Source organism: Cryptosporidium parvum, chromosome 4 (genome assembly GCF_000165345.1).
Source record: "Cryptosporidium parvum Iowa II chromosome 4, whole genome shotgun sequence".
Taxonomy (NCBI): Eukaryota; Apicomplexa; class Conoidasida; order Eucoccidiorida; family Cryptosporidiidae; genus Cryptosporidium; species Cryptosporidium parvum.
The window spans coordinates 103,807-129,219 of record NC_006983.1 but is presented as its reverse complement, the minus strand read 5'-3'; the positions used below and the strand labels follow the sequence as shown (position 1 = coordinate 129,219).

The 25,413-nt window shown below is 29.6% G+C and overlaps 6 protein-coding genes across 6 annotated transcripts; 3 read left to right on the top strand and 3 right to left on the bottom strand.

The window, feature by feature from the left end:
• Positions 1-373: 373 nt before the first annotated feature.
• Positions 374-3,937, bottom strand: cgd4_490 (hypothetical protein; the record flags this gene model as incomplete). Its single annotated transcript, XM_625655.1, has 1 exon — positions 374-3,937. One exon carries the CDS (start codon positions 3,935-3,937, stop codon positions 374-376), a length of 3,564 nt encoding a protein of 1,187 aa, XP_625655.1.
• Positions 3,938-6,142: 2,205 nt separating this feature from the next.
• cgd4_480 (hypothetical protein) lies at positions 6,143-10,174 on the top strand (the record flags this gene model as incomplete). Its single annotated transcript, XM_001388013.1, has 1 exon — positions 6,143-10,174. A coding segment is annotated over one exon (4,032 nt), but the record flags the coding sequence as incomplete, so codon positions are not given.
• Positions 10,175-10,656: 482 nt separating this feature from the next.
• On the top strand, positions 10,657-11,229 carry cgd4_470 (60S ribosomal protein L18; the record flags this gene model as incomplete). Its single annotated transcript, XM_625654.1, has 1 exon — positions 10,657-11,229. A coding segment is annotated over one exon (573 nt), but the record flags the coding sequence as incomplete, so codon positions are not given.
• Positions 11,230-11,510: 281 nt separating this feature from the next.
• On the bottom strand, positions 11,511-12,818 carry cgd4_460 (hypothetical protein; the record flags this gene model as incomplete). The annotated part of the gene is made up of 1 exon (XM_625653.1): positions 11,511-12,818. One exon carries the CDS (start codon positions 12,816-12,818, stop codon positions 11,511-11,513), a length of 1,308 nt encoding a protein of 435 aa, XP_625653.1.
• Positions 12,819-14,096: 1,278 nt separating this feature from the next.
• On the top strand, positions 14,097-21,368 carry cgd4_450 (very large low complexity protein; the record flags this gene model as incomplete). The annotated part of the gene is made up of 1 exon (XM_625652.1): positions 14,097-21,368. The coding sequence occupies one exon, from the start codon at positions 14,097-14,099 to the stop codon at positions 21,366-21,368; it is 7,272 nt and encodes a 2,423-aa protein (XP_625652.1).
• Positions 21,361-24,804, bottom strand: cgd4_440 (XPG, DNA excision repair protein, flap endonuclease; the record flags this gene model as incomplete). The annotated part of the gene is made up of 1 exon (XM_625651.1): positions 21,361-24,804. One exon carries the CDS (start codon positions 24,802-24,804, stop codon positions 21,361-21,363), a length of 3,444 nt encoding a protein of 1,147 aa, XP_625651.1.
• Positions 24,805-25,413: the final 609 nt, after the last annotated feature.

Genomic DNA, 25,413 nt, shown 5'->3' with positions numbered 1-25,413 from the left:
TAAGATGAGAAAGAGAAAAAAAATGACTTTTTTAAAATTTTAATAAAAAACAGTGATATCTTCCATCATATTTATGTTTGTCTTATAAATCATTTAGTTATCGCTATTAATTCTGCCAAGTTTCTTCTTTTTTTTAATGATTAATTATTAAAATTTACATTTATTTATTTAAAGAAAAAATTATATAAACATAGATCACAATAATCGCCTGATCAAAATTGTATTAACATTCATTTTAAAATTATACTTGGCGTTTTTCTTTCTTTCAAGACCTAATTTAATATTCATGATCATCCAAAAAAAAAGTATAATATTAATTATATAAACTAATTATCAATAAATTCAAATATAATCACTAATTACTATTGCTCTATCAGTTCCCTGGTGTTTCTATACTTGTATCAGTTGTTGATTGAGTTGTCAAACCTCTTGAAACCAATGAAACACCACCTTCTGTATTGCTAGTATTTCCAGTATTACTAGTACTGTTATCAATACTATTATTAATAGTGGGATCACCATTACTACGGCCATCGTTAATTTCATTCTTTTCTATATGGTTCGATGCTGAAGATAAAGCTATTGGAGTAGGGTAACAAAATGGATCAGATACTTCCAAGGACGTAGAAGATGTTACTGTGGCAGAGGAAGTAGAAACAACACCACCTCCTACACCTTCAGTTGAAATAATACCATCATCATTACTATTGTTCGTATGAACAATATTTATTTCATTTCCTATTAATTCATACTTGCCATTTATACAAATTCCTGATGATACCATCTTGGAATTAACTGTATCCATTAATAAATGGTTATTGTGATGATTATTCAATAACATATTTGACTCTAAAGGAATTTCTATTCCATTAACATTACCATTACCATTACTATTATTGTTATTTGAGTAATCTTTCTGATAACTTGTCATTTCTTCACATTCAGCAGTCACTGATAAATCCTTGTTAAGTCCCTCATTATTTTCTAACGGCTTTGAGACAGTAACAGATGATAATTCATTCTTTTCTCCATCCCGTGATAAAACTGGAGAATTAGACGCTGAGTGGTGACTTTTTAACATTGAATCAACAGCTTCTAATCTTTGATTTGCCGTATTTTCGCTCTCTTCATAAAGTTCTTTAACATTATTATTGTTATTGTTGTTATCATAACCTTGTGCTGCTTCTGCTGCCTTTGCTGCTGCTAACACAACTACCGCTGATAATTGAGGAGCTTCATTGTTTTGACAAATCCCAATATCATTTCCCAGGACTGAGGACAAATTGTTACCTTTATAATTATTCACTTTATCACCAATATTATTGTTACCTAAAGGTTCATCTCCTAGAATACCTGATATTGTCTCCATAACAAATGAAGATGTATTAGGGTGTGAGACAATATTATGAGTTGTCAAGTCACTAGAATTAGAGTCATCTACTCCTCCAAGACCTGAAACCATATTATTAACCTTTCCTCTCTTTCTTAATGACGCAGATAATAATGAATAATCATCATATCCTGTACTTGATGTTGTTGGAACACCAATACTATCATAATTTGAAAGACCATTTCTTGTTCCTGAAGAACTCGAACCAACAAAAGCTCCTAAAGCACCTGTTGATGACATACCGATTAGACCATCATTTTCAATACCGGTTAAGATATTATTTCTATTCAAATCATCCACATCTGGATTATTTCCACCAACACTCTTAACGCCATTTCCAGAGCTATTACCTCCTGTCCCATTCACAGCATTAGGGTTACTACCCAATACCTTATCAATACCATTTGAAGACGTTCCCATATTACCTCCTCTTGCATCATGCCTAATAATACGACTACTTATATTTGTCATTGCTCCACTTCTCATAGATGACAAACCAGTATTATCAATATTTCCAGCATTATTTCCTCCATCTAGAATATAATTCCTATAATCATCATAATTCAAATGGTCTCCTGTTAATGCATGAGTATCAGCATTATTACCAGCTGACCCCCCATTATTAGATAGTACAATTGATGGATGAATACCACCATTATTATCTACAATTCCAATCATTGAATTCGCACCAGATATGCCTCTATTAGTATTAACATTCGAATTTGCATTTCCACCCTCACTACCAGACTTATTTCCAGCACCATTTGGAACAGATCCTCCAACAGACGACATACCAAAGCGACCCAATCCAGACTGAATATGTGAAACTGGATGTATTGAGGGATGCTGATGCACATGATGAGCTGCATTTGGTGGAGCAGAATTTCCAACATGAACAGGATCAGCACCCATAGCTCCCATGACAGGATTTTGAGAAATCCCTCCTGCATTACCTCCTGCCATACCTCCAGGGTTACTTGCACCATTCACATTTAATATATCAATACCAGGAGTATGAAGCTGCTGCAAAAAGTTGTTAGATATCATTTCGTCGTCTCCTCTATCCTTATTCAAGTCCATTTCACTATCAAGATCACTTCCAGATTCCTGCTGATTTGAGGTATTTTCATGGGCTTTCTTCCTAATATGTTGAAAATGGAGCTTAACAGCCTCTTCCCAAAGACCACAAACATAAGCCATTCTACACAACTCATGGATAGTAGCATTTCTAAGTTGACTATATTTTAATCCATATTTGGAAAACAGATTATTTATCTCATTTTCTCTTGAACTTCTGGTTTCTCTAATTCGTTTTAATAGTAATTTCCTCCCATCAACCCCAAGAGAAAGCTTCATACCATCTCTATATTCAATAGTTTCCTCTCCATCAGCTCTACGAACAACAGGAGCACCAAACTTAGACAAAACTGAGATTCTTTTTGATAACCTACGCTTTGTCTGAAGGCTCTTATACTTCCTCATTTCAGCATGACTAGCTGTCATAGGAATCTCTCCAATAAACTCCAAATGCAACCTTACTGCTGCATTCCATAGTCCACATTGATGTGCAACTCTCAATAATTGCTGAAGATTACTAGAACTCATAAACTTTCCCCTAATACCCCTTTGATTAATATAACATCTTAAAATTTCACGCCCTGCCTCTCCTAGAGATATTTTAATGCCCTCGTAGTATTTCGGAATTTGTACATGAGGTGGTATATCAGAAAGATCCAACATTGTCATTAGATCAGGAATGTTACGAATTGGTATTCCTCCTTGCCATTCAATATTATTGTTTGGATTTGTATTTACAATTACATTTCCACCAATGGAATTATTACAATTCATTGGGAGCATTCCATTGTTTGGAACCATATCTACATTCACACCCAGACCGTTATTAGGATTCATTTGCATCTGTAATCTACCATTAGGAGATGTTCCAACATTCATTGGATTATTACGGCATATACCTGGAATTCCCACGTTGTTCCCTAATATTCCATTGTCCAAAATACTTGGCTGCAAGTTCCCGTTTGCCAAATGATGATGATGGCCATATTGAGAAACTTGTGGGGGCTCCAAACCACCTCCAAACTTTAATGAATCCAAAAGAGTAGATTGGTTAGAATGGAGCGGGGATGAGTTGCTTCCACCAATTGGAATCAAATTCCTCATATATCCCATATCGTCATTTTGTAATGTCATAGCAGATGGGTGATGAATTGATGAATGCAACATACCATTATTGGTCCCAGTTCCTGTTCCACCAACATTACCATTATTCTGCTGCAAGGCGATCCAGTTTCTCTGTAAGGCTGCTAAAGTGTTTTCATTTTCGTTATTTGATGGATTTCCCTGAAGCTGCATTTGCAATGTAAGCAAGTCTCCTGCCGGGTGATTGTGGTGGTTGTTTTGGTATAAAATAGGATAGCCTGTTAACATATTAGAATTCCCTGATGAAGGAACTCCATTGTAGTGGTGGTGGTCCATTTCCCTTCCATAAGTTGACATTGTTGGTAGGATGTTATTACCACCATTCATTATAGTAATGTAAAAATTCTTATCCTCGCCTGATTTCTCAATCAAGGATTATTTCTAAAGTTTAAAGCAAAACCCCTAATTGATCGGGTTAATCAAAACATATATTATACTTATTACCACAGATAGTTGCTTCAACAATAAATCATCGAGTTGATTTGTATTTATAATACACAAAATAGTCCGTTTCAGAAGAAAACCAAGAATTCTTGCATAAACTGATATAAAGAATAGTTGTTGTATTAGAAAAGATTAAGTATAATGAAACGATCACTTCTTCCTATTATGCTACCACTTAATTTTCACCTCAGCAACTTGATATTATAGATAATACAAAAATATGCTCTATGCTGTTCAAATGCACAGGTGGGGAAGTGCTCAGGATTTGATCACTCTCCAAAATATGAATATATTCCAGTTTCAATATCCTTACCTTGCCCACAAACACTTCCTATTCTACTTTGATTTTATTTTCAAAATATTATTAAGATTCCCTTGCTAATTCAATTAATTCTAATAACAATACAACCGCTGGCGCGCCACATGTAGACACAACGTAAACAAATGTGCCGCCATGGGTATGTGGAAGTTTGCACTATTGGCAATATCGGAACATGCTTGGCGGCAACCATGTGGATTGTTAAAGAGGTATGATTATAAACAAAAGAAAGGCTAGGCTGGATGAATAGGGAAGCAGTAATTGTAACAAATTGAGAATATAGCAAATAAGATTCTACAATCCCTCAATATTCGGTGTTATATGGTTCACTTCATCCTCCAATTTCACCTGTAACCTCTAAAAAATGGTGGCAAAAAAAATCAATTGGCGCCAAACTTTAGTTTCAAATTTGATGATTTACAATTGATTTAATGATATTAAATTATCAAATATTGCGATAAGTAAAATTGGAAAAACACCTTGAATTAATTAATAAACCCATAATATCTTTGTATCGTTTCTTCATAGTTAAAACATTTTTGAACTGTTGTAAATGTTAATATATTCACATCATTTACCTTTACTCAGTTTTATTGATATAGATAGCTTCAAAATTAAGGTAACAAACCAAATTTATTGGACATAGTTGACAAACATATTTAAAATCAGCATTACTGGAGGGCATGAATTTGGATCAAGAAATAATAGCGCAACACAAATCTCACGAAAATGAAGCGCTAAATATAAAATTACTGATCAAATAAAATTTATTGCATATCATCCAAACATTGATTTTTTTCAGAAAAAATTGAGATTGTGATTCATGATTTCGCTCTTAGATGGACAACGGAGTTGGAAAGATTCTTACATCAGGAAGCTGCATCTTATTTTGTCTCTGTCTCTTTGGGACGACGTCATCGTAACGTCCTGTATAGGTGCAATGCTCTACAAGACGTAACGTCTAACTTGACAAACCTTTTTTATTTGTGTTAGATATCATGATTTATTTGGTATTGCTCGTTTTCTAGCTTTTAGGGGGTTGTGCATTAAGCATAATAGTGGGTGTTAAGCTCTTTCACACTGATCAATTGCGCTTTTAATAAGATACCACAATTGTTTCGATACCTACACAGTTCCATGCAAATTATTACAACGGTACCTGCAACTTATCCTTTTTAGTGCATGTGAGTTCCACATATATTTTTTGTGGGGGTTTCTTGTTTAATTAAAATAGCTAGTTTTTATTCCAAAAGTTTATTCAATTTCGTAGATGCAGTTTTAACAACTTATTCTTTCAGAGTAGATACTTTCTTATTTTAATCAAGGCCAATATACCCAACTCATTTTTTCAGAAAAACATTCTAATATATTGAATCCTTTTTATTTAAATATTCCAACACATTTTCATATGCTTAATTTATTTTTTAGTATTATCTGTTTAATCTTAAATTAATATTCTTGCTCCCTAATTATATGCAAAGTTGCCCTAATTTAAGGCGGGCATCACATGCATGCAAAATTTGGCGCTGAACTGATTTAACTCCAATATAGACATACAGTGTGGGGTAATAGCTAATAAAAACGAAAAGGAGCAAGAGGGAAAATATATTTAAATATAAAAATTAGGTAGAGAAGAAACATTAATAATAATAAATTCTTCTAACCTGAAGGGTAAGAAAATCCTTATCTTACCCAAATTTTTTTTTCAAGTATTAGAATAAACAAGAAACCTGTTTCGGATGGTCAAGTATTAAATAGCAGAATACTCCATGCCTATTAATCAGGATATAAAGGAGATGGAACATGACAGTCTGAAGACTGGCACTAATGCGCCGGATATAAAGCTTTCACAGGGGGTACTGGATGAGAATGACCCTGATAGTGCTAGGTTTATGATATTGATTAGAAATGCTATGGAAGATTTACAACACCAAGTAGAAACTGAGCGCTCATTGTATCACAAAAGTAGGGATGAATTATCAGTGGCAGAATCTCAAAGTAGAAGGTTTGAGACTGAACTAAATTTAGAGAAAGAAAGAAATTCCCAGCTTATTCAGGAATTGGATAGGCTAGAAAAATTGCTTTCTGAGCAGACTGATATCAACAATACAGTTAATTCTGAAGAAGCTGATAATTACTGGAATTTATATAAGGAAGCACTGAATAGAATAGATGAATTAGAAAGCTCAATACAAAATAATAAACGTGCTGAAGAACTTGAGTTAGAAAAAACACAACTAGAAAACGAGCTGGATAGTTACAAGGATGTGATTTCAGAATATAAGTCTGATAAACAAAAGTTAATTAATGAAATTAATTCTCTAAAGGAAGCTAGAGATCTGGGTGTCAGCGATTTACAAAATGTTAAGAAAGAATATGATGAGGTGATTCAGGATTTGAATGAAAAGCTGGCGATTGAAAAGATTGAACATGAATCACTTTTAGAGCAGTATACTAACGTAAAGACGAGCTTGGCTGAGATGAACAAAACTTTGCAATCAAATGAGTACTCTTCCTTGGAAGAGCTAATTGATACTGTTCAAATTAAGTGTAAAGAAATTGAATCATGGAAGAATAGGTTTCATAATTTAGAGTCTACAGCAGGAGTTACCAGTGAAAAAGAAATAGAGCTGCACGAGAGAGAAATCTCAATTGTATCTAAAGAAGGATACTTAGATGGAAAAGAAGCATCTCTATCTAATCTGGAAGAAAAACTGAAGCTCCAGGAGCAGAATCTGAATGACAAAGCTAAAGATCTCGACCAAAGATCCTTAACAGTCTCCAACCTAGAGAAAGAAATTATGGAAAAGCAGAAGGAATTTGAGTCATATGTTGATGATCTAAATTTAAGAGAACAAAGTTTCAACAGGATGGTTGAAGATTATTCAATGAATATGGAAAAGGTTCAGTTAGAACAGGATTCAGACTATAAAAAGAGGCTAGCTGAAATCGAAAATGCAAAATTAGAGCTGGAGAATGGTAAGGCTGAATATGATCGATTGAAGAAGGAGGTAAAGAAAAATCGTGGCGAAATAGAGGCTGAAAGAAGAAACTTGGAGCAAATTAAGAGTGAATTGGAACACAAAATGAAAGAGGTTGATGCCGGAAAAGCTGAAACAGAGAAACTCAGAGCAGAGCTTAACTCTCAAAAAGACGAACTAGATAAACAAGGTATTGAACTTAGGTCTCAGAAACTTGAACTTAACGAAAAAAAGAAGTCCCTAGATTCACTCAAGGACGAGCTTGTAAGCCTGGAGAAGGCTTTGGCGGTAAAGTCAAAACAGATTGAAGAGGATGAGCGCCAAATATATGTAAAGTTGGAGCATGCAAATAATGATAGTTTACAGAAGATGAGCCTGCAATATGAATCACAACTTAGAAGTTTGGAAATGGAATTGAGAGATATCAGAAAGGAGTTGGATGAAAGCAGAAAAGCATTAAAGGAGGAGCGAGAAAGCCAAGATGCAAGGAGGTCTCAAGTGGCTCATCAGGAGTCTCGTCTAAGAGAGCTTGAGGAGAGAGAAAAATCAGTAAAAGATTTGGAGAGCTTGTTAAGCTCACAGAAGGTGGATTTGGAGAATAAGCAAAAGGAATTTGATGTTTATATTAATGAGCTTGAGAGCCGCCAAAAGGAGTTTGAAGAGTTTTGGTTTGAGTTGGATAAGCGTCAGAAGAATATTTCAACAAGAGAAAAAGAGCTGGATGGCAGAGAGGCTCTATTGAATAGTCAGAGAGCTGCTCTGAGCGAGTCTGAGAGAAGATCTCTTGAGGAGAGAGAAGGACAGTTGTATGAAAAGGAAAGCAGACTTAAAGATAGGGAAGGGAAGTTTATAGAGCGTGAGAGTAAGTTGGTTGAAAAAGAAAATAAGTTAATTGACCGTGAGAATAAGTTAATGGAGAAGGAGAAGGGCTTACTAGAGAGGGAGATGGGTTTGAATGATTTGGAGAGAGAAATGAGCAGTTTAGGGCAGAGAACCAAGCTTGTTGAGGAAAGTCTCCTTGCAAGGGAGGTAAAAATAGAGGAGAAAGAGAGCACACATAGAACTAAAGAGTCCAATTTAGGTAGAAGAGAGGCTATATTGATCGAGAGAGAGCGTTCCATGGATCGTAGAGAGGCAGATTTGAAGGAGAGAGATTTGGAGCTTAAAGATCGCGAGAGAGAGTTGGATGAGAAGGAGAGACAACTCCAGTTGGAGAGAAAACCTCTCCTTGATGAGTTGATTAGGATTGAAGAAAGAGATAAACAACTTTTTGAGCGAGAGCTGGCTATTCAAAGAAGTGAGGACCTTTTACAAGAGATGGAGGGGGTGATAAAGAGTCGTGAAAAAGAGTTATATGAAGGAAAGAGCTTTTCCAATAAGGATAAGGAAATTTGTGAGCTACGCAGAATGATTGAAGACTTAGAATTGAGGAACCGGGATATTGAAAGAGAAACTCAGAAGACTTGCCAAGTTCTCCAACAGCAAATTCAAGAAGAGATGAAACAAAAAGAAGAACTCCTTTATACAATCTTGCATCTCCATAAGCAAATTAATAGTATTGGAAGCTCTCTTGGTTGTGGCTCATCAGACGGAGCTGGGCCACATGATAGTAGGGATATAAGACAGAATACTGCCAGCGTTCAGACACCCTGCATGAATGGGGGAGAGTCGAATAAGGGTTCAACCGCAAACGAAAATATAAACGAGGCAAAAATTTCAGAAGTATATAAAAAGAACAGTGATGTAATCGGTTCTTTGGAAAAAACCATGAAGAAGCTATATGAGAAGCTCCAGGCCACAGAAAGCCGAGAGAAGAATCTTTTAAAGGAGCTAAGGCAATTCACAGAAAAGAGTAAGAGCTCTAGGATAAGAGCAAGTTCTACTTCTCCTGCAGTTAAAAATATGGGAGGGTCTGATGTAGGAGAGCATGCCTGTGACTCTTCAGCTCTGCCAGGTTATCCAAATGAAGTTCAAGTAGTTCCTGAAATGTCAAAACCACAGGATGCAAGAGTACCAACACTCTTAAAGTCTACCTACATATCAACAAGTGACTCCTCTTCAAATCAGCAAATCCTCCCAACATTAACAAACAACTCCCCTATAATGTATCCAGAGTCACCTATGGTCTTAATGCCACTACTTACGGACATTAAGAACGAATTGAATGAATTAAAGAGGAGTAATGAATCAAATATAAACAGAACCGTTCAAACTGATGAAAAGTTTAATGGAAACATTTCAAGACCAGGAGAGAAAACTAATGGCGTAACTGGGATTAGCTTCATCCAACCAGCTCATAACAATGCAGTAACGAATACGAATTCTTCTCAAATATATGACAATAACTTAAATATGGATTACTGTATATCAAATGGTTATGGCCCCAATATGAACACCAACAATCTTCCAGCCTCTTCCAGTATTAATCCTCCACCACCAGGCTCACTTATGAACAATACAAACTTACATTACCCATCCATTTCATCATCAGTTATGGGAGGTAGCGTTCATGAGCAAAACCAAATTAACGCTCAAGCTTCCAAGATTGCATCAATTCTCCAAAGTTTGCGTCCAAATAGTGGGTCGGTCACAAGCAATTCTGTTGTGCCAAACAAGGATATTGCCAGAAAGTTACTGGAACACGAACTCCATAGTTTAAGGCAATGGAAGAAAGGAATGAAGCAATGGGACTCAGAATTCTCAGCATCTTCCCACAATAAACAGGAAGAGGCAATCGCTTGGAAACAATTCCTAGATCAGCAGATGCAAGTTATTGCTAAAAAATTAGAGAGGAGAATATCTGCTGCTTTACAAAAATAACAATATCAGGATTTTACTTTATATAGCAACGAAAATCTAAAAGAACTTTATAAATTCTCCGATAGTGTTGTGTTTTAGTATCTAAGACACCAAAAAAGCTAGTTTCTGTTATATTAATTAAAAAGAAAAATATTATAGTCAAAAATAACACAACATGTACATTCTAAGTATATTCTCATTTTATATTCTAGTTTAAAGTAATTATACGTCTATTTCAGTTACCTTTTCTTTTAATTACTACTGCAGATCAAATTAAATACCGAGCAAGGCGCCATAGTTGTGGCGCCTTGATGTAAATAATTGGCGTCTCTAAAAATAATATATAATTAAATAATGGAGACAAAAAGGCAAATATAATTAATTAAATTAAGCGTGGGAGTAGTAAATTTTTTTTTCATAGTAAAAAGGAAAAAGTTTCTTTAAGGAAACTAGATTTGATTTTTTTCGACTAAAGTCTAAATAAGAACTTTCTTTGTTGCTAGGAATTAAACATGGGTATTGATTTAAAGGCAGGTGGTCGTGTCAAGAAGACTCAGTCTAAGAGAACTCGTTCGACAAACCCATATCGTATATTGTTGTCAAAACTCTATACATTCTTGGGTCGTAGAACAGACTCATCTTTCAATGACACTGTTCTCCATCGTTTGAAGATGGCTAGAAGATTCCAAGCACCAATCTCTGTATCTCGTCTTGTTCAATTCATGAACGGAAAAGAAGGCAAGATCGCAGCAGTTGTTGGTACTGTTACTGATGATACTAGAGTCTTAAAGATCCCAAAGTTGACAGTATGCGCTTTGAGATTTACTGAGACAGCTAGAAAACATATTGAGAAGTATGGTGGTGAATGCTTGACTTTTGATCAGCTCGCCTTAAGAGCTCCAAAGGGTTCAAATGTTGTCTTACTCAGAGGAAAGACAAAGGCTAGAATTCAGGAGAAATACTTCGGTAGAGCTCCAGGTTTGCCAAAGAGCACATCAAGACCTCGCGTACAATCAAAGGGACGCAAGTTCGAGAAGGCAAGAGGTAGAAGAGCCTCTAGAGCATACAAGGCATAAGCATGTAGATTTCATCTTTTCTTATTCCTTGCAGTTTAAGTGTAACATCTCAATAATAATATTAGTATTATTAATAGGTAGTCAGATTAAATTTTTATATTTAATTATTTAGTTGTTATCTTTGAATATATGGGGTATTTTAATTAATTGAAATTAGTTTATTGCTAGTGAGACAGAGGAGATTAAGAGGTAGTAGAATTAGTTAATTAATGTATATATGAATATAACTATTGGAATTCCTATATAGGGTATTTTGTTATTAGGTGAATTTATAAATAAACCTAAGAAATGAATTGTTGAATTAATAGAGAGTCATTTCTGACAGTATCACTTAAGGACTCTAATAGTTGTTGCTGACTATCGAGAGTTTCAAAAATGGCTTCTACATTACTTGGAGAGTTAGTTGAGGTCTCCCTTGAGTTCTTTGAGATATCAGAATATATTCCATTTGTGGAAGATAATTGCTGATTCTGTTGTAATCTGTTGTTTAAGTCAGAAATTGAATGATTATTTTCAGATCCTTTTTGATCAGAAGAATTAAGATGATCAGAAAAAGAATTATTACCCGACTTATTAGGAGAACTCTCAAGAAGATTCTTTAGATCGTTACAATTTTTTGAGTCATTATCATTCAATTGCTCATCAATATACTTGATATTAGTTTCAATTTGGTTAATTGAAGATTGCCAAGCTCCAAGCTTCATATGGTTTTCTTGAATTTGATGTAAAACTTGGTTCAATTGATTGTCAAGTTGGTAGTTAACTTGGGCAAAATGGTTTTTCTCACCATATTCTTCAATCATACATGAAATATGAACAAGTTGGTGAATTATACTTTGATGACGTTTTTTACATTCTTCGACTCTTTTAATTGTACTGGTATTCAATGTCTGAAGAATTTTAACATTTTCATCCTTAACAGATTTCATTTCACATAATAAGTTTTCTAACTCTTTTCTTTGTTGTTGTTCTCTTTGCACTAATTCTCCAAATCCCTTAATTGGGAGAGTATAACACTTACTTGGATTCGGGTTGAGTTTTTTCGCATCGTTTAAGTTCTTAATAATTCCTTCGTCATTTAAATTATAATATATGTAATTATCCACTTCTTGCTGTTTTTCTGGAGCCTTTTCATCCAATTGGTATGTCAATGCTGTCATAGTAGGATTCATTTGTAAAGAGAGTCCTTTTTGTAAAGACACTTTTCGTTTCTCTATTCTCTCAAGTTCTTGTCTTTGTTGGAGTGGCAAATTCATCATATTCAAAGTAGCTGATTGAGTTTGGCTACTAAACTGTGTGTTATTCATTGAAAACGAATTTGTTCCTAAATTTAATCCAGTTCCTTGACTTTGATTTGAATTTGACGTACCAAATAAATTGGTACCTGTTGAATTAGAATTTAGAAAGCTAGTAGATAAAGCATTATTTGAGCTATTAAGTGTTGATTGTGTTGGAAATAAGGAGGACTTGTTATCAAATAAATTAGTACTTGTAGATGAGGGATTTCCAAAACTGAAGTTACTTGTAGTTCCTCCACCAAACCCGAGTCCTTGCCCTCCACTAGTAGAAAGGTTATTAAAAAACGACATATATTCTTAGTAGTAGGTGAATTGAACTTTAAGTATTAAGAATATCTTTACACACTTTTTTTTTTGTTTAAATGACTACTAAATAAAACAAAGTGGCTTCTTTGTTGATTATTATTTCGAAACTTCGAAAGCAACAGACTGCATGAAAATCCAATACTGTTCTATATAAATCCAACAATCAAAATAATTTACTGAAGTGATAAATTATCACTAGCCTTTTTTCTTTGTCTTATATATTCTCTTTTTTTTTTCCCTTCATTTAGTTAATTAGGCATTAAGATTAAGTCAATTTCCCGCCAAAAAATTGGTTACTTTTATGATTAATTTTTTTTTATAGTAAATATTTAAAATAAATTAAAAAAATAGTAAATTTTTCAGCTAAAATAAAATATTAGCCGCAAAAAGAAAAAAATATTTTGAAAGAGCAAAAATATGAATTAATAATATAGATAGATTCACAAGTTAAAATAAGGAAAACTTATTTATACATCCCTAATGATGAAGCTTTTTTTTTTTTTTTTTTTTTTTTTTTTTAAATGATCTCATAGTTAAATGTTTTAGTTAGTATAAGTAAAATTTATACTTGTTTTATTTATATTAACCCAATTAAAATTAATGCTTCGAATTATTACTAAAATAATATTAATTATTTTTAACTACTTAATTAATCATAAATTTGAAAAATAAGTATATAATTACTATTTTTGACACGTAATTTATACAATAAATTAACTGCAAACATGCATGCAAGTATTGTCCACATGCAAAAATATTGGAAGGAAAATATAATATAGAATAGAATAAATAAAGAGCACAATTTTCAACATTATACAGAAATTTGAATTGATTAAAGGATAAATTGACACAAAGCCAAAAAAGGAAAGAAAAAATGAAAATCAAGAAATAATAAAAAAAAATGATAATTAAAGACTGTGGCGCCAGGCGGTTAATAGGTTTATACCCTCGGGGTGTGAATAAAAAAAGAAATTTAGTAATAAATAATATATTTTCTTTATAAAGAAGACTTTCAGGATATATATGGTAAATTGTAAGTGGGACTTTGTGAATATTAATTCAGTAATTGGATGAATGGATTTTATTCTCTAATTTGTCTTGGAAATAATTTACTAACAAGTATGTATTTACGTATGTAATATATATATTATTAAACATATATGTATTTTCTTTTTAAAGTTTTTAATTATCATAAATAAAAAAGGTTACAGTAAAATAGAATTTAATCAGTGAGAAATATTAGTTTAAGAAATAAAGGAAAAGATGTTTGAGAAAACTATAGATTATAAGGACTTTTTTCCAGAATTTATTGACGATGATGTAAAAAGGAGAGAAACTAGGGAGGCAGTAGAGGAGATATTCGAACTTTTTAAGAATGATCAATTATTTAGCATTAATTCAATGCAAAGTTTAGCAAGATTAATTAAGCAGCTAAATCAATTTGAAGATTTGGTTTTTATTAGATTTGTTAAAAGAAGCGAAAGAATTAACATTATTCAAAACATATGGAATATTATAAAGAATGAACAAGTCCCAATGAGCACAAAAATAAGATTTGCTAATATTTTAGCCTCACATATTAATTATTATAAGAAGTTATATTTGAGACCATGGTGGCATAGTGAATTTGTTTCCCAAATAGATCTTGAAAATAATACTACGGAAGCTGACTTTAAATGCAATTGCCAAAATGAGGCTCTTGAAGAACAAGGAAGAAATAAAGATAAAAATTGTATCTGTGGATTAATCGATTTTGAGTATATTATTAATACAATTGAAGAAGAATTCACTAGGGATTACTTGGACGGACCAATAACAAATTCTCAAAAGGTTAGAAATTATGTTTCTAGTCTTTCAAGAATTTTGAATGCATATAATCCTTATATTGGAGAAGTTGAATTGGAAAGATTTCTTAGTAAATGGCTATCCTTGAATACGAGCAATTTTTCATTTTTTGTTTATTCAAAATTATTTGTCCTAATTTGCAGTCCGTATTGTTCATATAAACTTTTGAGTTCTGAGAGAATCTTTGAAATTTGGGAAATTTTGAATGGACAGCTTATAAATCACTGGGATTCTGCTATGATAGCAGTCATTTCTAGGGGAGTAAGATACTCTTGGAAAATTGGTAAGAGTTTAGATGGTTTATATAAAAGAATTCCGTATTTATTTGAGGTATTATATATTAATCTGGGAATACCCATTCTACATAATGTAGTGCCAAATTCTATTAACACAGGTGCAACTTCTAGTAATTCTTCAGTTTCTTCTGGAACATCTAATTCCCAAGTATTACAGACTAAAGCTCCATCTATTATTAAAGAAATTATATCAAGCGAATTATTATCAGCTTTAACAATTAAACCTGTAAATGTATTTAACAAGTTTGCAATTATTTTCATTCATCTGATTAAATCATTAAATTGTTTACATGATATTGAGAATCAGAAGATTTCAGATTGCAATCAAGAAATTGTTGAACATGTTAAATTAATCCCAAATTCTTTGATTAATTTGGTTAATATTGTCTACCCACTTAACCATCCTTCAAATATCGGAAAATGGTCACATGGAATTTCTATTTTTGTTCAGGCTTTAACATACCAATATTGCAAAAGGATATACAGAGAAAGAGTGATTATTAAATCAGAAAAAATTAGTCAAATAGAAAAGGAATATATTCAAAAAGTGAGTCTATGTAGATTTGATGATGAATATTTGATGACCATTTTATTTCCACTAATGGAACAAGGAATTTATAGTAAAGATATTCAGGCTGCAAGCAGATATGAAGATTCTCTAAAAAGATGGACATACATTCTACCTGATATTTTATTATCATTTTTATTAAATATTAAAATAATGCCAGCATTAGAAGGAGATACTGAAACTCACCAAGTTTATATTGCTTTTAGAATTTTAGCAACTATTGTTCCATTGGTAATCCAATTTACTCCACAAGAATTACCAAAATTTCTGCAAGTTTCACTACAAGGAATAGATATTTCTGATCCTATGAAAATCAATCAAACATTGTTTTTCTTAACAGTTTTATTCTATAACTTACAAAATTATCAAGTTGAAGCTTTGGATTTTGATGAATACGAAGCAATCGAGAAACTTTCCTTATGTATGGAAAATAATTCTCAAGAAATTGAAAATTTAAAGAGCTACTATTCACTTTATAATTATCCAAAAGATATAATTCCACTTTCTGACAAATCTTTACAAAATAGAAAAGAAATTCCAAAAGTTATTCTAGACCAAACTGATATTTATGGACAATCACCTTTAAACTTTTATTTTAAAAATAATATGGAAGGAGATTATAATTTTCTTCTTGATGAGGATATTAAGAAAAACTTTTACTTTATTTTTAATGGTAAATTCGATAAAGAAACTTTGATGGAAAAATTTGAACAAAGAAAACTTTTGATTGATTCATTTTTTGGATATTGGATTTTTGAATTTTTAGAACGAGTTTTAAACCTTTTGGAAAATGTTGTTAAACCTTCAGAAACTGCAAGTTATTCATCCTCTGTTGATCTTGGAATTTCTTATGCTTTAAGAGCTTTAATTATTAGTATTTTCACTAAATGTAAACAACTGGGATATAATCAACTTTTAAGAGATTGTTATGAAATGATTGGTAATTGGATTTCTAATAACTATATTCCTGACAACTACAAACATCTTTCTAAGATACTTTCTGCAATGGGATCATGTGATCCAAGTCTTTCTTTTGAGTTTATTCTTTCAAAATTATTATTAAAGGTTAAAGCTGGCTCAGAATATACTCAAAACATCAATCATGATAATTCTTTCATACAAGAACAATTTAATGGGATAAAATTCATTAACAATAAAAATAGTTTGGAATCTGAGGATGAATCCTTTATATTGTATTATATTAACTTGGTTTCAAGTTTAATCAGATATACTCAAAATCACCTATTAAAGAACGAAAATAGAGTCTACTATTTTGGAATCTATTCATTAATTATTGAACTTCTTTCTGATTCTAGAAGAAAAATTAAGAGAGCTGGACTTAAATTAGAACAAAGATTTATTGAATCTTTAATACATATACAAATTGTTGATTATAAAGATTCATGTTTAGTTCCAGTTTTAAAGAGTTCTGATTCTATTGTAAAAGGAATAATTCTTTGGGGACTTCCATTTTATGTACAAGAAAAATCTATTCTTAATCATGTTCAAAAACCTATTTGGTTTATACCTCACAGAAAATGTTTACTTGAAGTTAAGTCTTTAATCATTTTCAATTATTTGTTTATTATCAAGCTTTTGAAAAAAATTATTCAAATAGAATCTACTAGTTCTGGGATTTCTAATTTATTGGATAACTTATATCAGGAATATTTACAAATTTTTAAAGATTCTATTGATAATTTCCTTACTCAAGATGAAAAGATTCCTAAAGATCAAGACAATTCAATAAATTTTCAGATTTTACTTAATATAATTCAAAGAAATGATGAAACTAATAAACAATCAGTTAATCTTGATATTATTGGTACTGTATCATTTTGTTTAAATAATCTTCGTATTTTAAATAAATCAGTATCTTATATATTACCAATTGTAAGAAATGATTCTTCAATATTTCAAAAAAAAACTGAATTTAATAATAATCAACAATTATTATTATTAACTTTGAATCAAGAAAACTTTCAAGAATTTGAACCATTCTTTTCAAAGTATTATTCTGATACTTATCGTTTAGTTCTGTTTCTAGTACAAGTATTTACCGGTATACAAATGCTTGAAGTAACCAATCTTGAATACAATATGAAACAAGAAGATGAAATGTTTGATCTTATTGATCAAAACAAGTCAAGTAATTTACAAGTCACTAATACTAATACATATTATAAATTATCAAATCCTTTGGTCAATATTACTAATACTGAAGAAATCAGATTCAAATCAAAAGTTATTAAAACTATTAATCAATGTTTGAACCATTATTACTCATCTTCTAGTAACTTATCATTATCTTCTCTTTACAATATTGATTTTTCAGATTCAGTTTTAGCTTGGTTATCATATACAAATGGATTATATCATCAATCAAGCTTAATAAATTCTCCAAAAATCTTTTGGCTTAAGAATATACAATATTATTGGAATAAAAGAATTAATATGAGAAGACATGAATATGGATTTTATGGATATCGAAGAAAATTGATTTATTTAATTACATTATTTAGTTTGGGTAATTATAATGTAATTAGAAAATCTGCTCAAACAACTTTAAAAGAATCTATTAATTCTCATATTTCTTCTAGAAATAATGTATTACAGTTCATTTTATTTGAAGTATATTTCTCAATCTTTATATATAAGAAATATGATCAATTATCAGATTGTATTATATCTCAAATTACAAAGAATCAAATTCAAATTGTTCAAGAAGATCTTAATTATCCAACTTTTGAAACAATTTTAAGATCTAACATAGATTATGTTAAATCAACTTTTCAGAACTATTCTGATAATAAGCTTGATCCAATGGAAGAGTTTCTATTTAATCATTTATCTGGATTTTCTTATATTATTGTTAATAATTCAACATATCATCGTTTTCTATGGAATAATTTTGATTTATTAATTCAATTTATTAATATCATATCTTACTCATCATCTTTTAAATTAAGTAAGGAAAATATTCCTGTAAGATTATTTAATGGATTAAATCATATAATTAGTAATCGAGATTTTGATAATTTATTATTCCAATATTTATCCAATAATATTGGTTTAAATAATCATAAAGTTGAAAAATACAGAAATAATTTGGAAATTAAACTTGATAAGCTTATTAAATTGTTTAGTCAATCCCAAAATAATAATAATAATAATAATAATATTGATGATAATTTAGAACTGATTTCAAGAATTAATTTGAATTATATGGAATCAGAAAATTACAATATTAATTATATTGTTAATTCAATCAAAATTCTATTAAGTAATTTGAATGATATGAGAAATGAATTATTGATTAATAATTCACTAATAAGAAGATCACTTATAACTTTAATATTTATACAAGGAGTTTTAGTTACATTTATATCTCAATTCAAAAGAGATGAATTTAAAGATGAATTAAAATCTATCAGAATGTTAATTTCAAATTATTGGAATTACTTATGGGATATATTTTTGGATATTGATAAATCTAATAATACTAGCTTTTATTCAATGATTTTCTTTAATTTAACAACATTATTTAAGAAACTTTATGAAAATGATAAACAATTTCTTGTTGAATTAATTATGAAAGAATCAAATTTTATTGATGAAGATCATAAGATACGAAATTTATTAGAAAATATGGTCAATATTACAGTTTATCGTCATCAAATATCTAATAATCATCCAAATTCAAGTCAAACAAGTATTATTACTTCAAGAACAGAAAGAAAGATAATGAATTCAACAAATGTTAGTATAACAATCAATAATTTGATTTTGAATTATACATCAATAATGAATTCATTTCCATATCATCGTTTTAAATGTTATTCAAATAATTTATCAATTGTAAGTATAATATTTTTCCAATTACTTTTATTTATGATAAAAACAAAATTTGAAAGTAAAGATTTGAATTATAGTAATAATAAGATTGAATTAATTTTGGAAGTATTACAAGAATGGTGTAATAATAGTATAATGAATTTAGAGAAAGAAAAACATATATTAATATTGGAGATCTTATCTTCAATTTTTTCAATTTCAACAATTTCAAAAGATATGGATAATTTTATTTCAAATAATAACAATTTGAATAGAAAGAAATTGATACAAATCTTATATAGTGAATTTCAACAAAGTGATCAAGATTTTATTTTCAATTATATGGATTTTATTAAGCATTCATTAACTCCAGTAATTAGACAGAACTTAAGTTATTATTATTACTTTGACAATAATGATAATGATAATAATATTAATAATAACAACAGTAATAATAGTAGTAATAAATCAATAAGAAGAAAAGAATTAGAAAATGATTTATTATTATATTATTCATCTTTTAATTCAAATTTGATGGATAATAATTCAACTTTAAATATATTATTAAATTTTATTTTAAATCCATTCAAATATTCAAAAATGGTGGATAATGAAGATAATAATATAATTATTGAAGATAATAATGATTTATCAACATTTGAAATGATAAAGTATTTAAGAATTTATCAAAGTGGTTTAACTGAATTAATAATGAATGATAATAATCTCCAAGTTTCAGAGAAAGTTAAAGATTATCTCAAGAATGGTTTAAATATTTTTAATTTAATGTTAAAAAAGGATAATAATTATAAACAATTAAGAGAAGAAATGTCAAATATGCTTCATTCTTTAATAATTGCAAGTAATTTAATTTATTCAAAATATAGAAATGATTTGGAAAGATCTTTAAGAGATAATTTAATTCAAGAATTTAAATTAATTATGTTAAAATTAAATAATGAATTAAATAATTTAAATAATATAATAATAAAAGAAGAAGAAATGATAGATCATAATAAAAAGAGTAATAATAACCATATAGATTCCAAGATTATTTCAAATTCGGAAGTAATATTATATTATTGTTTACTTAGAGATTTATATTCAAGTAGAAGATCAGAATTAATAATAGAAGAAATGATTCCATTTAATGATATTTTAAATTTGATTAATAGATTACAAATAATTAGTGGTAATAATAATGATATACTTGGACTTTCTTATGGATCTTTAATGTCATTATTAATTACTCAATTAAATCATAATGAAATTCCAATAATGGATAGATTGGATAATATTGTGAATAATATAAAAGGATTAGATTTCAATAATTATAAGAATAGATTATTTAAAATAAGATTAAATACAATAATTGGTGAATTTTATTCTCCATTATTAAATGGAACAAGAATTGAATTGGATATAATAAATAATATAATAAGTGGATTATTTGAAGATCAATCAGAAATAAAATATATTTCAAAATTAGCTTTATGCACTTTATTTAGAGCTTTAAATAATTCAAGATGTATTAATTATATTAGATTGTTCAAAATATGGATTAATAGAATGGAAAAAGTGAATAATAATAATAATCTTGATGAAATGAAGATTTTGAAATTAATAAATTTCAATAATTTGGAAGATATATTTTCTTTAATAGAAGATAAAACTCAATCTCAATCAAGTGAGAATAATATTAGTAAAAATAATGAAAGATATAATAGAGCTGGAGTACTAGGACTTATTTCAATAATATTAAGTCATCCATATGATATTCCATTTTGGCTTCCAGAGACAATAACTTTCTTAGCAAATTATAGTGGTAATAGGAATATTTCTCAAATATTAAAAAAACAAATTCAGGAATGTATTCAAGAATTCTTTAAAACTCATCAAGATGGGTGGAACTTTATTCATAAACATAAATTTAATCAGTATCAATTGGAGATTTTAGATACTTATAAAGGAAGACCAACTTACTTTACTTGAGATGATTTAGAGCCTTTTTCATTCTTTTAGAAATAATGGATGCAACTTTTTCATCTTTTTGAATATGATGATGATTAAATTTAATAGATTGATTTTGAATTAAGAATTCATCAATTTTTGTTTGTTTGTATTTATTATTTTGATTTTTAATGATTGGATCAATAATTAGAGATACTTTTTCATGAGTTAGATTTGTATTATTTGTAATTAATTCAATAGTTGAATTTTTATCAATTTTACCAAAGGTTGGTTTAAAATTTGAAATAATATTTGGATTTTTCATTGCATGAATTGCATCAAAGCATGGGAAATCTGGAGGAAATACCCAAGAGTGTCTATAATTGGAATGATTTCTTTTAAATTCAGCTCTTTCAAAAGTATCATTAATTAGATCATTACTTTTATCTTGAAACTTATTCATTGACCAATTTTGGAATAAAATCATATCTTCAAGTTCAGGATATGCTTTAAGTACTTCAACAGCATTAACTGGTCCAATTCCATTAACTCCAACAGTATAATCACAACCAAGTAAGATTGCTAGAATATAGAATTGTTCTTGTTTTTCAATTCCAAGATACTTTTTAACTTGATTTAGATCATACATTTCAACACTATTTCCAGAAAAGAAATTACGAAAGATTTTTTTTGCTCCGAAAATTAAGCAATCAGAATCATCAGATAATACACCATGACAAATATTTAATTGAGTTAAAATAGAAGCTTGAGCTTCTGCTTCACCTGGTGAATCAATCCAAGGAATTCCAAGAGCTTTTAAAAGCAGACATATTTGATATTGCATTTCTTTTGTTATTTCAGAATTCAAAATGATATCATGCTTAGTAAATTCTAAGCTTAATTCTTCTTGTTCTTTTTCCAATTCAAAAAGAATTTCATCCAAATTTTTGTCATATATTGCATAATGGTCACTAAAAAGGTTCATGTCCATGATTTGTTCATCTTCCTTTTGGATGATTTCTTTAATATCCTCCAAATAGGAATAGTCTAATAGTTCTGGTTCTAGGTCGGGTTCTGGTTGGTGTTCTTGTTTTTGATCAGGTTCTGGTTCTTGCTCAAGTTCTGGTTGGCGCTCGGGTTCTTGTTCTGGTTTTTGTTCTTGATCTTGATCTTGGTCAGGTTCATGTTCTAGTTCTTGTTCTGGTTCTTGTTCTGGTTCCTGTTCTGATTGGTGCTCTTGTTCCTGTTCTTTTTCTGGTTCCAAATCTTGTATTTGACCTTCGAATTGACCAACTTCCGTTTTTTTAAAGCCATCTTCATGTTTGCCTGAATCTTCAATCAAATATATATCATTTTTTTGTTCTTTAATTTCCTCAGAGTCGATTAAAATAACTTGTTCTTGTTTTGATTCATCATTTTCTTCAATCTTTTCTAATCCCAAAATACTATCGAGTTTTGGCTCAATATTGGAAACTAAATCATTAGAAAGAATAATACTTTTAATAACTTGTAAAGAATCAAAATTATTTTCTTGTGGTTTAGTAAGAATTGTGTTAGCACTTTCCCATTCAATGTCTTGCCAATCATCATCATCATCATCATCACAACTATCATCAAAACCTTCATTACCAAAATCATCTTTCTTATTCACTTCTTTATCATCTTCATTTTGATAAACTCGATTCTCAATATCTACAATAAATCCATCATCTTTTTCTTCAAATTTTTGAATTGGTTCATTAATTTTAAACAATTCATCCACATTTTCTTTTAATAATTCAAGTCTTTCAATATCATTAATATCATTAAAGGTATTGTTTACTTTATTTTGAATTTGACTTTCTTGTATATTTTCGTTATTCAAAAGTTTCTCAAGTTCAAATAATGGAGTATTTAGTGGATTGGATACAATATTATCATTTTTTGTGTAATCAGTACTTTGAAGAAATTTAATTCTTTCTTTTTTTGTAATTTTAGATAAATTATGATATCCTTTCATTGATAATGTATCACTACTTAATAATGTATCATTACGATTAAATGTATCAATATCTTTATTATCCATACCAATTTTCTTTGAAAAGTTAATAATTTTACCAGTAAATGTAGAATCATCTATATTAAGATCAATATTAAATTCTTCATTGATAGTTTCTTTACTTTGATCTTCAAATATACTAGAAGATGAACAATCTTGAATATTATTATTAAAATCATTATTGTCAGGATCATAAATTTGACCATATTCAACAACTTTAATTTCTTCATTAACTGATTCCATTTGCTCTTCTTCACATTCTTTAGCCATTCTCACCTTTAATCTCTCTATTTCTTGATTAATTCTCAAATATCTCAAATAACACTCAATCTGAGAATTACTAAACTGACTCATATTATCTTTAGTATCAACAGCATTACTTCTTAATGCATTAATCCAAGCATCTCTAAGTTGGATCAAAATTTCATATTGAAGTTTTGAGTTTAATTGCTCAAATACTTGTGGATCTATTTCTGTATCTAATGGTAGATCCATTAATCTTCTTTCATCATTGCTTGATTCAGTTGCTCTGAGAAATGCATTTAAATCTTCAATTTTGGTCATTTTTTTTGAAGCTATTTTTTGACTTGAGCTAATTTGAATTGGCATTGAAAATAAATTTGTATCTATTTCAGGCATTTCATCTAATCTTCTTCTCTCACTCAAAAATCCCATTACTGGAAAATAACTTGTTGGTGCTTCTGAATTTTCTTCTGTTTCATTGATTAAGTGATGAACTTGTTGGTATCTTCCATATTTCTTAAATTTACGATTTGGTCTATTATATACATCTTCATCATCATCAGTAATATTATTCTCATCTTCTGAAGAAAATAATTTGGGAGTTAAACTAATTTTTTCTTGAATTGAATGGTGAGCTTTTCTTTTACTCTTGTATTCAACTTTATTTTTATCATTTATTGTAGCTGATTGATTAATTTCCTCGCTCTCACTTTCCTCTTGTTCTTGTACTTGTTCTTCTTCTTTTTCTTCCTCACTCTCACCATTATCAATTTGGTTTTTATATTCTTCATCTGAGAGCTTTTTATCTTTCCTCTTTCTTACCTTATCTTTAACCTTTTTAGCAACTCTTAGTCTTATTGTATTTAATAATAATTTATTTGCTACTCTTCTCATATTAATTTCTGACATTTCTCGTTGCATTCTTCTTAACTCCAAAGTTCTCTTCTTAATATCTGGAGGAGTTCCATCAAAAACTATTACTGGTAATATACCATAGTATAATAGTTTACATAGTCTCTTAAAAAAACCCAATAAATGCGCACCTTGAGGTATTTTTCCTTCTTTGTCCTTTAATCCCATCAAAAATTGCTTTAGCCAAATACTTGCATCTATAGCCAATATTTGTCCCTCTAAAGTTTCTGGCTTAACTCTTATTCCAGATGGAGCAACAATGTCCCACAAACCTTTAACCCCCATTTTGTTTATTAAACTTGCAAAATTATCAGCTTCTTAAGAATATTTTCAAACAATTTTACTCAAATCAACTTAATAAACTTAATCAATAAACTTTTGTTGTTTCATTCTTCATATTTATTTATTTATCAATTAATTGTAATTATTATTTGACTTTTTTTATTATTGGATTCTTTTGTCCAAATGACAAAATTATTACCGCCTAAATGACTAATTTTGACATGCTCTAACATTTTTACATTTTGTTGAAAAAAAAAATCATATACCGGTGCTCATCCACATGAAGTTAAAGTTGCATTACAATTTTAAGAATGACTTTTTTTTTTTTTAAAAAAAAGAAAAGTATATTTACAAATATAAATATAATAAATATGAATTTTTAAAGATATTTCATAAGAAAGAAGAAAATGGTGAACAGATAAATAATAAAAAGTTAAGGACAAAGATATAATAGAGTTTTGTTGTAATTTCTAATTAGGCAAACTATTCAAACTCTTTTTTTTAATATTTAAGATTTATCAAATGTAAAATAAAAATATATTAATTAAGCGGAAAGTTATTTCGGGGGAAAGTTAGCGGAAAAAATAAAATAATTTTGAAAAGCATGAAAAT